This window comes from Gadus macrocephalus, chromosome 14 (genome assembly GCF_031168955.1).
Source record: "Gadus macrocephalus chromosome 14, ASM3116895v1".
Classification (NCBI taxonomy): Eukaryota; Metazoa; Chordata; class Actinopteri; order Gadiformes; family Gadidae; genus Gadus; species Gadus macrocephalus.
Window position 1 is genome coordinate 18,367,819 of NC_082395.1, and position 13,650 is coordinate 18,381,468.

General features: G+C 41.1%; 1 protein-coding gene across 1 annotated transcript; it reads left to right on the forward strand.

Annotated features, from left to right (window-relative positions):
* Positions 1-74: 74 nt before the first annotated feature.
* On the forward strand, positions 75-13,404 carry pros1 (protein S). Its single transcript, XM_060071765.1, has 14 exons — positions 75-329; positions 836-993; positions 1,597-1,621; positions 2,626-2,709; positions 4,184-4,306; positions 6,783-6,908; positions 7,319-7,447; positions 8,047-8,287; positions 9,362-9,548; positions 10,067-10,228; positions 10,544-10,712; positions 11,253-11,377; positions 11,477-11,708; positions 12,355-13,404. The coding sequence occupies exons 1-14, from the start codon at positions 266-268 to the stop codon at positions 12,525-12,527; spliced, it is 1,998 nt and encodes a 665-aa protein (XP_059927748.1). The 5' UTR covers positions 75-265; the 3' UTR covers positions 12,528-13,404.
* The last annotated feature ends 246 nt before the right edge of the window (positions 13,405-13,650 follow it).

Below are 13,650 nucleotides of genomic sequence, written 5' to 3' on the forward strand. Positions count from 1 at the left end.
TGTGCTTTCAAATCAATAGACTCAAAGTCCCGCTGCGCCAGGCGCGCACGCGCTCCGTGCGTGCGTCCGCTCCAAGCCGCGTGTTTATGAGCAGCCGTGCACGGTTATTTCTCATGCACTCTGGCCGAGGACCAGCTCTGGCAAACACACTCAACACAACCCACACACACACACTGATAGACTGACTTAAAATCATCAAGAGGAAAGTTATCCACTGAGAGTAGGAGAGAAGTAGACGGGGAAAAAGGAGAGAAGAAGAAGAGACATGTGGAGGACGAGCCTGACCTGCTTTCTCGCGCTGCTGCTGGTGCTTGGCGACGCTCATCAATGTAAGTCTAAGTGATCAGCTGATCGGGGATCGATCTGGTTCCCCCAGATCAGTGCCCGGGTATTGACCCGACTGTTTGTGGGTCCTATTCTGTGCCGTTCTTTGCTAAATACCAAACATGGTGCCTTCTATCCTCACCGAAGTTGCTCCCGGTGACGATGACGTAGTTTCTGGGGAATAACGGTTTCGCAACGCAACCAAATCCCCCGGGGAGGTTAACCCAGTTCCTCGAGGCTGCTGCCCCGTCGTCGATAGTCCCGTCACTCCCGTGTGACGAGTTTATCTGGAGTGGCCAGTAATGACATGAACTCTTCTGCATAGTTTTACTTCTTAGAACACTTTATCATTTGTGTGTGTGTGTGTGTGTGTGTGTGTGTGTGTGTGTGTGTGTGTGTGTGTGTGTGTGTGTGTGTGTGTGTGTGTGTGTGTTTATACGCATGTGTACGTGCGCGCGTTTGTGTGCGTCCGCGTGTTTACGTGCGCATGTATGTGTGCTCGTGTATGTAGTTCTCAGCAGGAGGTCCGCCTCTGTCGTCCTCGCGAGGAGGAGGAGGGCGAACTCCATGTTCGAGGAGAGGATGAAGGGGAACCTGGAGCGGGAGTGTGTGGAGGAGCTGTGCAGCAGGGAGGAGGCGCGGGAGGTGTTCGAAAACGAGCCGGAGACGGTGGGGAACTGATCAATCAACCTCCCGCTACCTATTTAGTATTTTATTAATAATATCGTATTGCATTACTCGCATATCGTAGGCTACATGTTATGCGATGTAACATATCCCAGTGATGTTGGGTTCCTTTAAGTGGTCTAAGGGGTGAATGAGCTAACATAACAACCAGGGGTGGACATCGTGGAAGAGACACAACAGAAAAGTAAAAGTATATTTATCGTGGAGGAAACCCAAAGGGAAGGGTAAGGGGGGCGATGGTGGAGCCAAATGAAAGTACCCTTTAGCAGAAAAAAATATTCTACTAAAGAGCTGAGTTCCTAAGAAAGAAAGAAGTAGAGAGTAGCCCAGCTATATAACTATCGAACTACTTATTATGTTACTATCAACATGTCTACCTATGTTTTATTAAACTATTATCTTACAATCAAATGATCATACAACTATCAAACTGCTTATTATCTTACTATCAAACTCTCATTCAACTAAAAATTTTATATCAAGCTATTATTATGTTGCTATTCAACTATTTAATAAACTTATCAGACAGAACCTTCTTACCATATCGATTTTTAATGCTTGCTTTTATCTTTGTTTTTTGTTTAGGAATACTTCTACCCTAAATACATTGGTAAGTAAACCAGATCACTAAGAATTCTAGATGTATTCTATATTATAATTAAGCAATAGATCACGCCAGGCTGTGGTATGTGCTCATTATACCACTGTTAAGGGGCGTTGTCCGGCCCCGACGCGCAGCGGAGGGCCGGCGACCCCCTTCACAGTGGTATAATGAGCACATGCCACTGACTGAAGTGATCTATTGCTTTTATACAACGGTTACTGTTATGGTGAAACGAAAGTCATAGACACACTACATTTAAAAAGAAACCAAGAAAGTCAAAGTAGCCGTTTTATTAAAGACTACCAAAAAGTAGTCCCTCCTGGCTGCCGCTATGAATCGACGGTCGCTATGCAACACACTTTAGCGTCCCGAGAGAAGGCTCCGATAGAGCGGTTCGCCGGCAATTTGTCCTATGGAGCAGTTCACTCGCCGATTTTAGGCTTCAGTGAACTGTGCTATTGCTTTTATACAACTGTTAAAATTATGGCAAAATGACCCCACACACACACACACACTAGTAAAAATACGGTTGTATTCTTTGACGCTTTCCACTTCAAGGCGCGGAGTGATACTTTCACAAAATGATTGGGCGTCATAGCAGTTATGTATACGCTCATTATACAACAGTTAGGAACCAATCAGATCGCTGGATTCAGGCCCCTCGTTGTATAATTCAGGTTTGCAGACAGAGGGACAGATTCTTTATATTTCAAAAGATTTATTGAAATGAACGTCCTAGCTCAGCTGCTACAAGATCACAGGTATAATCTTAACTCGTTACTCGTAATCGTGACTTCACATTGCAATGATCGAAACAAGAGCTATTATATGCATCAACTAGTATTATTAAATATGAAGATTTAGGTGTGATCTAAGCGCTATTATATATAGTAATATTATTAAAGATGCTGTTTAAAAGATGTATTAAATTATATGTATTTGACACATATACATGATCATTTAATCCATAATGAATGATGTAATAATAATCAATTATATTTATATTGCAGTGTGTCTGGGATCTCATCGCGTCGGCATCACCCAAAGCTCAAACTCTGCATCTGTACCACCTGACCTACGCACCTGCGTCACAGGTAATACAATATTAGTTCTAATATTAGTGCTAATATTTATGCTAGTACCTCTTGACTACGCACCTGCTTCACAGGCAATACTTATACCAGTAATTCTACTAGTACTGATGGTCTAAATCTAGAAATAATCCTGGTAACATCAGATCTGTATCACCTGCATAATAGGTAATATAACACCAATACTAGTTTGAGTTCTAATACTAGTACTCATACAAGCACAACGTGACCTAAGCAGCCTGGTTTGACATCACATGTAATATCAATGATAATAATTTTGGTATAAAGTATACATATAAACACATATATAATCGTTATAGTATAATTTATACGCTGCGTAAATATTATATACATATATAATCTATCTAACTATTTATATACATTATATGATTACTATGCAAAGTTATTATATACATACGTATGCATACATACATTTACATATATTTATATATATATATATATATATATATATATATATAAATATATAATAATTTGATTATAATATATACTTTGCGCATATATTTTATACCTATACACATGGAGTATATTTATATGTACATACATACATTATGTGAACATACACACATATGTACATAGATATAATTTGTATTTTTACCTCATATGTGTGTGTGTTTGTGTCTCTTACTCCCTCCTGTATGTGTGTGTATATGTGCGTCTGTCTGTGTCTGGACGTGTGTCTCACTCTCTATCGGTTTGTGGGTGCTTGTGTGTGTGTTTGGGTGTGTGCGTCACTCTGTGTGTATGTGTGGGTGTGTCTCTCTGTGTGTGGGTGTGTTTGTGTTTTACTCTCTCTCTCTCTCTATGTATTTGTATGTCTCTCTCTCTCTCTCTCTCTCTCTCTCTCTCTCTCTCTCTCTCTCTCTCTCTCTCTCTCTATGTTTGTGTGTTTGTGTGTGTGTCTCTCTCTATGTGTGTTGTGTGTGTGTCTCTATCTCTCTCTCTCTATGTGTTATGTGTGTCTCTCTTACTTTCTCCTGTGAGTCACTCTATGTCTATACGTGTGGGAGTGTTTCTCTCTCTATGTGTGTATTTGTGTTTGTGTGGATGTCTTTGTGTGTGGCTCACTCTCTCAATTTGTTTGTGTCTCTCTTTCCCTCTATGTGTGTTTTGTGTGGGTGTCTGTGTGTGTGTGTGTGTGTGTGTGTGTGTGTGTGTGTCTCTCTCTCTCTCTCTCTCTCTCTCTCTCTCTCTCTCTCTCTCTCTCTCTCTCTCTCTCTCTCTCTCTCTCTCTCTCTCTCTCTCTCTCTCTCTCTCTCTCTCTCTCTCTCTCTCTCTCTCTTATATATGTTTGTGTGTGTGTGTGTGTGTGTGTGTGTGTGTGTGTGTGTGTCTCTCTCTCTCTCTCTCTCTTATATATGTTTGTGTGTGTGTGTGTGTGTGTGTGTGTGTGTGTGTGTGTGTGTGTCTCTCTCTCACTCTCCCTATATGTGTGTGGTGTGTGTGTTTCTGTGCGTAGAGCTCAGTAACCAGTGTTCCCCGTACCCCTGCCAAAAGGCGGGGTCTGAGCGGTGCGTGGATGGACAGGCCTCCTACAGCTGTGTGTGTCGGGAGGGGTGGAAGGGTCATCACTGTGAGGATGGTGAGTATTGATCAGTACTAGTGATGGATTATCTGTCAAGGCTCAGTTATTGTTCCATGGCGACGCAATGCAATGACCACGCAGTTGCTTCAACCCAGTCTTGATCCTGCCTTTGTTCTGTGTCGGGTTTATGTTAGCGGACCAATCACAGCCCCTTGCTGCTGCGTCGCCTCGATGCAAGGTTACAATTTTTGGGAGGCGCACGTCAGGCCCTTGTGGTGGACGCTAAGGAGGGTCCCGTTGCGTTGCCGCGACTTGGAACCATAACTGAGCCTTCAGCACTCAACCCCTTAAGCCCTGTTCATACTCCAGCCATACCAGACACAATATGGCCTCCTCCTTGGGTTCACGCCAACAACAATGACCCACAACTTGCAATAGCGGCCCTCTGCAGAAGACTGCCTCGCCGGTCTGCTTGAAGACTTTGTGTGAGCATGTCTACCGGGCTTGAGAGTACTCAAGCCTGGTAGACATGTCACTCAGAGCATCTCTCTGCATGAGATCAACTCGACTGCATGTACTGCACCTCCCAGTTTGTGCTTCATAATTTATTGATGTTGTGCATATGTGTCAAAAACATTTACATCAAGCAGTTACAATATATAAATATGACCGCAAGCAGTGATTAACGGGGTCTGAGCAAAATTAAAAGACAAGAACACACTAATGGAAGATATATAAATCGAACATATAATTGTCATATTTAAGGAAAGATGTTCCACTTATCAATAAACCTGAACTGCAGCCTCATTCACATGTTCAAAATGTCTATTGATAAACACACAACATCCAGAAAACTCAAAGCACACATTTCTCAAGTGAATTAAGGGCTTCCTTCAAAGCATATACCAGAAAAATCTTTGAAATTCTGGGGAAATTAAACATTTGTAGTCAAGAACACTAACGGAAGAAATATAAATATGACAGAGTTGATTATGAAGGAAAAATGGTTAACGAAGAAGTTCCCCTTAATGCCATTCTGTGTCTTGGCAGTACCTGAGGTACTGCCAAGACACCTAAGGATCACCAGTGCACGGCATTATCCCGTTGAGCCACTGACATTCCTGATCTGCATGAAGCCTCATTCATATTATGAATATTTCGACACAACATCAAGAAAACTCCAAGTACACATTTCACAAGAGAATTAAGGGCTTTCCTAAAAGAGTACAGATCTGAAAATTTGCACTGTTAATGGTATCCACCCAATGATAGCCGTAAGGTTGTTATACAATAACAAAATGGTCATATAGGCAAAATGGGTTGAGACTGTGGACGTTTGGCTTTTCTATGAAATTGTAAAAAAAAAAAAAAAAAAAAAAGACCAGGGTGAAAAAGATGCATCTGATTTTAGAGATTAATATGATGAAATCATTTTGAGTCCAGGTTAATCTAGTAAAGAGAAATTAGGCTAGTTCATAAAAATAATTAAATAGCGCCACCTTTGGGTGAACTACCACAATTTGGGTTTATGGGTAGTGGGGGGAATTCGTTTCCACGTAATTATAGTCGTATGTTTTCTTATACAATAACAAAATGGTCATATAAGAAAAATGGGCTGACTGCTCCAACTTTATTGGCCAATATTTCTCAAATGGAACTAAATAAAACTATTTCTGTTAGAGGATTTTTGTGAGGCTTGGTCGAAAGATTTTATGTGCCGATTTTGGTGAATTTTTGATTATTTTTGTAACCTGTTTATCTTTTTATCATGTTTGGCTTTAATATGAAATTGTGGGAAAAGTAAACAGGGTTTTATAAATGCATCTGATTCTCGAGATTAATATTCAGAAAGAATTTTGAGTCCAGGTCAATCTGGTGAGGAAAAGAATAAGCCTAATTCATGATTTTTAACAATAGCGCCACCTTTGGGTGCAGTACAACTAATTTGGGTTTATGGATAGTGGGGGTTATTGGTAATGAAATGAAGTACGATGGTCTGGTAGGACCAGGCTAGGTTATTGGTAACCATACCTGAAAATGTCAAGAGTTGTCGATTTACGGTATAGGCTGCAGCATGACTTTTACAGAATTTGAGGAAAAAAAAATAAAAGTATATATACAGTATTTCAAGCCGCATTTCATATGGTATTGGAAACACAGAAAGGGAATGAACGCGCAAAGATGGTGGGAAATGTTCAACTGGATGAGGATAAGATAGAGGTCTGCAGTATGCAAGGAGTCTGAGTATGTCAGGAGAATGTATGGAGTATAGGGCAAGTCCACAAATTACTTTCATATTTTGTGCCAACCATAAACCTGAACATGCTGTAAATGAGGTAAACTCTGGAGTGGATGGGGATTATAAAAGGGTTGATTCTTTTTTATTGATTCTTCAGTGGCTCTCTTGCGTCTCTGTAGTAAACCACTCCTTGGTGAATAAATCGTAGAACGCCCTGATGAGACTGCGGCCCATCCGGTAACATAACATGGTCATATTAATATTATCTTGAGATCTGTCTGTTTTGATCAATAGATATTGATGAGTGCTCCGACCCAGAGTTCCCTGCGGGCTGCAACCAGAAGTGTATCAACTTCCCCGGAGGGTTCGATTGTGCGTGTGAAATTGGGTACTACCCTCTCGACAAGCTCACGTGCCTTGGTGAGACCATGTCTGACTGGGAGGAAAGGAGGAGTACCCATGGATATTGTATTATAACCTGTTGTTACATAACCTTACCGTATTCATAGGGTTGTTTTATGTTGTATTATAACCTGGTGTTACATAACCTAACCCTACTTATGTTCTTGTTTTATGTTCTACTATAACCTGGTGTTACATACCCTAACCCTGCTTCTGGGATTGTCTTTATGTTCTGCTATAACCTGGTGTTATATAAGATAACCTATCCTATTGGCTAGTTTTATTGGGATATCCTTAAAGGCCTGAAGTGTTTATTCTATGACTTCCATTTTATGCTTAGGGTCATTAAGCCACATGAAGTCTGATGGTCCAGATGTTTAACTTGTGTTTGATGTCTCCACATGTTTTGTTAATCCTGTTGTTTCCAGATATCGATGAGTGCCGCATGTACCCCAGCAGCTGTGCCGAGCCGGCCAGATGTGTGAACACGCCAGGGCTGTTCGAGTGTCATTGTCCTACGGGGTTCAAATACAACTTCGCCTCCAGAACCTGCTCTGGTGAGCCTGCAGTGTCCACCCTGGCCACAGGGGGCGTGAGAAACCACAGTAACATCTATTCAAAACGTCACATTTATATCTCTTTAAAACATCAAATGTATAGAATATCTTCAAGATAAAACATCTCTGTTATATATATCGTTAAAATACCACTTTAACATTTAGTTTAAACACCACAGTTGCATCTAAACACCATCGTTACATCTAGTTTAAAAAATCACATTTATATATATGCCTGTTAGAATATCTCATGTATTTCTGGTTTATTATCATGTTATAATTGTATAATGGTGTAATTTCATGATGTAGCAATATTATTTTCTTTTACAGTAATTTCATAATGAGATAATGTTTTTATGTTAATGTTTTTTATGTTTATAATGTATCATTGTGTAAAATGTTTTATTATTATTATGCAGATTGTTGTGGTACAATGTAAAAGTGTTTCATATTAGAACTGCATGTTTGTGTGCATGCGTGTGTGTGTGTGTGTGTGTGTGTGTGTGTGTGTGTGTGTGTGTGTGTGTGTGTGTGTGTGTGTGTGTGTGTGTGTGTGTGTGTGTGTGCGCATATTTGTGCGTGTGTGTCTGTGATTCCAGATGTGGACGAGTGTCTTCTGGCCGCGTGTGACGACGTGTGCGTGAACACGCCGGGGAGCTTCACATGTCACTGTGAGGGGAGGGAAGGGCTGCGCATGGGAGAGGACGGGCGCACCTGTGAACCCATCCCCATCTGCCTCCCGCTCCAAGACCAAACCCACCCTGAGATGCTCTACCTGGGGGAGCAGTTCAACGGCCTGCCCCTTGTCTACCTGCGCTATCGCCTCGCTGAACACACCAAGTAATGTATACAGCTACAGTTATATGTGTGTGTACACTCATCTACCTGAACACACCAAGTAATTTATACAGTCATATATACAGTAGATTCGTATGTGTATATATACTCATCTACCTGAATACACCAAGTAACGTATGCAGTCATATATACAGTAGATTTGTATGTGTATATATATATATATATACTCATCTACCTGAATACATCAAGTAACGTATACAGTCATATATACAGTAGATTCGTATGTGTATATATATATATATATACTCATCTACCTGAATACACTAAGTAATGTATACAGTCATATGTATATATACGTATGTGTTTATATCTATACTCATCTACCTGAATACACAAAGTAATTTAAACAGGCATATATATAGATATATATGTATATAATATATACACTAATCTACCTGGTTACACCAAGTAATATACAGTCATATATAAACTAGAGCTGTCAAGCGATTAAAATATTTAATCGTGATTAATCGCATTAATGTCATAGTTAACTCACGATTAATCGCGATTAATCGCAAATTCTTTTTCTATGCTAAATATCCCTTGATTTTTTTGTCCCATAATTCTTCTCATTTTAATTCTCTTATCAACATGGTGAAGTGCATCGGCTTGCCTTGTGCAAATGATTTTTTATTGATAACAACATTGGCATATACTGATCAAAACAGGACGATACAAAAAAAGAGCCTATAGTGCAATTAAACGACTGCTTTGAACAAATGTCATTTGAACATAGCAGTCAGGCTACTGCTTCTTTGTTTTGAGCCAAAGAAAAAAAACTTTTTTTATTTTTTTTTTTTTTAATAAAACAATTGCGTTAATTGCGCGATAATTTTTTTAACGCCGTTAAAATTGGTTTGCGTTAACGCCGTTAATAACGCGTTTAACTGACAGCTCTAATATAAACATATATATATGTATATACAGTATATACACTCATCTACCTGAATACTCCAAGTAATATAGAGTCATATATATATATGTGCTGTATATATATACACTCATCTACCTGAATACACCAAGTCTACATCTATATGACCTGTGTGTTGAGCCCAGGTTCTCAGCAGAGTTTGACCTGCGGACCTTTGACCCTGAGGGCGTGGTGCTGTACGCAGAGGCCCAGCAGGGCTCTTGGTTCCTGCTGGGGCTCCGGGACGGACACATCGAGGTCCAGTTCAAGAACCAGCACGGCTACAAGGTCACCAGTGGAGGGAGGGCGGTCAACACTGGAGACTGGCATGTCGTGAGTATACTCTGTTACTGCTACTACTGCTGCTACTACTATTATTATTTATTTTCTATTATACAGGAAAGTATTAAAGGTAACAAATGTACAATTTAAAACGGGCCTGACTCAGTATAAAGCTGATTTCCAGCAGGTTCCTTGTTCTGCAGCACATATGACATACAACAGGAACAAGGCACATCACACGTTAACTTTGCATACAGCACATCACACGCACATAGCATGTCAGACCTCGGTAGGACAATCACATAGACAACAGACTGAACACCGACATAAAGTGGTCTATAAACAGTCTGTGTCACTATACTACTATACTACTGCCACACTTAAGAACTACTACCACACTGCACAGTAATACAACACACCCGAATGCTACAATGCCATACTCTGATGTACCTCAGGTGTATCTCCGCGAGTTGGTCATGATAAAATAACCATTTTTTAGTTATTCGTTGTTAGTTGTGAGTTGTCGTGTCGAGGTGCTTCTGAGCTTCGACCGTGTGTTCCTGGTTCAGATCTCGGTGGATGAGCTGGACAGCAGCATCAGTGTGAAGATCGGCCGCGAGGCCGTGATGAACATCAACAGTCCTGGAAGCCTCTTCTCCTCAGCGGGCGGGATAATGGACACCAAGGTCTTCATTGCTGGTCTGCCAAACGGGACCAACATAATCAAACCTGTGAGCAGCCTCATTGAGCCCAGCGCACACATCTGCCAGGCGTAAACAGGCGCCCGTGTTATGTTTTGTGTAGCAACCCACTAGCACACACTCCCGGAAGCTCATCGAGAATGCATCAATGTTCGATCCCAAGTCTCGCCACACATGATTTAGCATTTTATTTAATTTTATTCCAGTATACATTAGTGATGGGAAGTTCAGATCCATTCTTGAACTTCCCATCACATCCTGCGAAGATCTTAAGTCTACGATAGATGTTGTATATATATATATATATATATATATATATGTGTATATATGTTGTATGTATATCAGATGAACCCTCGTCTCGATGGCTGTCTGCGTGGCTGGAACCTGCTGAACCAGGGATCATTGGGGATCAAGGAATTCATCCAGGGGAGGAAGAGCAAACACTGCCTCATCTCCGTGCAAACGGGCTCCTACTTCACCGGAGCTGGCCATGCACGCTTCAGCATCCCCTACAGTCAGTGTGTGTGTGTGTGTGTGTGTGTGTGTGTGGTATAAATAGCGTGAATCGTGTATATAACTATATCAGTGGCGAGGGGTGACTTGTCAATGTGCCGAAGTCGACATCTAAGCACATATAACGTTTTTTAAGCACAAGCACATCTTGTTTTTTAAAAAATGTATGATGACTATATGCTTTGTAAGGTGACCTTGGGTGTCTTGAAAGGCGCCTCTAAATGAAATGTATTATTATTATTATTATATAATCTATACGGTGTACCTAGTATATATAATGTGTGTTATTGTGCATCGATATATATATTATATATGGTGGGTATCTTGGTATATATAATGTGTGTGTAGGTGCATCTAGGTATATATATTATATATATGGTGTGTATTGGGGTATAGATAATGTGGATCTGGATATGTATAATATATATGCTGTTTATCTTCGTGTATATGATGTATATGCTGTGTATCTAGGTACACGGTATGTATAATATGTATTGTGTGTATCAGGGTATATATATAATGTGTGTGTGTGTGTGTGTAGGTGGTCAGGTGGAGGTGCGTCTGTCCATCCGTCCCTCCAGCAGCACCGGCGTCCTCTTCGCCCTGGTCTCCAACCACTCCGCCCCCCTTTCCGTCGCCGTGGTAATGCAGGGAGAACACGAGGCGGTACGTATTCACCATTGTCTCCATCCTCATCCTCTCCGTCCTCCACGCTGACCCTTAGTGTCGGCTGGTGACCCCTGACCTCTGACCCTGTGCCTCCAGAGCCTGCAGGTGTTCATGGAGGGCGTGCCCGTAGCGAGGCTGGACTCCCTGATGCTGTGTTTCCCGGATAAGGTGACGGTGGTGCTGAGCTTCAACGCCACCCACCTCCTGCTCTCCGGGGACCCCACCTCCCTCACCTCCTACGCCCCGCCCACCACGCTAGGCCCTGCCCTGCAGAGGCTGGCTGTAGCCATGACGACGCCCCTGGAGACATACGTCGGGGGGCTGCCCGGTCAGTCATGCTTTATGGCTTACAATCATACACATTTTTTATTTGATATTCACTTTTCATAATAAATCGTAATCACATTCTTTATTTCATGTTCCCTTTTTCATACAATAGTATACAAATTCTTTATTTCATACTTGCCTTATACCCTACAATGTTCCCTTCATATCCACTACATCACTTCATATTCACTTTATATTTTAGAATCTTACACTCCTTTATTTCATATTTAATTAATATTTTATAATCTTAAACACATTCTTTATTTCATTTTTATTAATTTTTTTACAAAAGTGCACTCAGTCTTTATAACATATTCCCTTTGTATCTTAGAATAGTGCACTCAGTCTTTATAACATAGTCCCATTGTAACTTAGAATAGTTCACTCAGTCTTTATAACATATTCCCATTGTAACTTAGAATAGTTCACTCAGTCTTTATAACATATTCCCTTTGTAACTTAGAATAGTTCACTCATTCTTTATAACATATTCCCTTTGTTTCTTAGAATAGTTCACTCATTCTTTATAACATATTCCCTTTGTTTCTTACAATCGTACACATTCTTTATTGCACTCTCGCTTTGTATCTAGCAATCATACACACATTACTTTTCTCAACCCTCTCCCCTCCCCTCCCTCCATCTAGACGAAGTGCCTCTCTGGACCACTCCGGTCTCAGCCTACTACCACGGCTGTATGACTGTGCAGGTCAACGGAGGGCTGCTGGACTTCGACGAGGCAGAGGCCAAACACAACAGCATCAAGTCCCACTCCTGCCCCCCGTTCTCTCCCCCAGACACCCAGCAACACAGGAAGTGACCGCATCAACCCTTCCTCCCCTCAAGAATGCTCGTCCAGCAGGTGATGGTGGAACCTTGTGGACAGCAAGAGGAGGAGCTGTGTATCTTGATCTGAACACACCACTGAGCTGGACTTGTGACTGATTTTTATCTGGGGTATTTCGGGACATCGGGAGAGGTTTAGGCTCCTCCGGGGTATTTGGGGACATCTGGAGTAATTTGGGGACATCTTTGGTTATTTGGGGACATTCTGGGGTATTTGGGGACATTCTGGTGTGTTTGAAATCATCTCGGGTATTTGGGGACATCTGGAGTCATTTGGGGACATCTGGGGTATTTTGCAACATTTGGGGTATTTGGGGGTATGTGGGGACATCTCGGGTATTTGAGGACATTTGAAGCTGGCTGTGAAGTCCTGGTTCTAGTAACAATTATGTGGTCTGCGTTTGTGACTTTATGGGGGACATGCATGAAGATCGTGAAATTCAAGAAGGAGCAAATTGACAAGTGAGTGACATTTGTGGATTTCCACAAATGGAAAGTTTAGAAAGACAATACACATTGCATTACATGTATTTTATTGAGCCAAACAAATGTATATTGTTTCGTCAACTATGAAACCTGTGTGTTAAGCCACGAATCGGGATGAGTCAATTCATTTGTAATATTTAATTCACTGCATAAATCCCGCTAGAGGGCGACCTGGGGCTACATGGCCGCCGGCTATAGTGAAGCCTTTTCACTTTAAGGATAATTAATAATTTGCACGGAATACTTTCGTATTTTGACAAACGTGATCTTCCAAGCGTTTCCTTATTTCAATTTGTGTTTAAGTCGTTGAATACATGTCTTAATTTCTGTCTATCACTTTTAATAAAAAATGACAATAATAACAATAGTTGAATATAAATGAGTTTGAACAAGACCACATTCCAACATGTTAAAACATGTTGGCAAATATTTTAGGCCAGAATGATATGCAGTCATAGAGAGACATAGGCTACTATTTATGTTACTATTCGATGGGATGTTCACCCAAACCTACAATAGAACACAGCAGCAAATCTGGACGGGAAACCGAATGACTCAGAAAAATATGAAGACAACAAGTTGAATAGAAAAGAAAGATCGACAGAAAATTC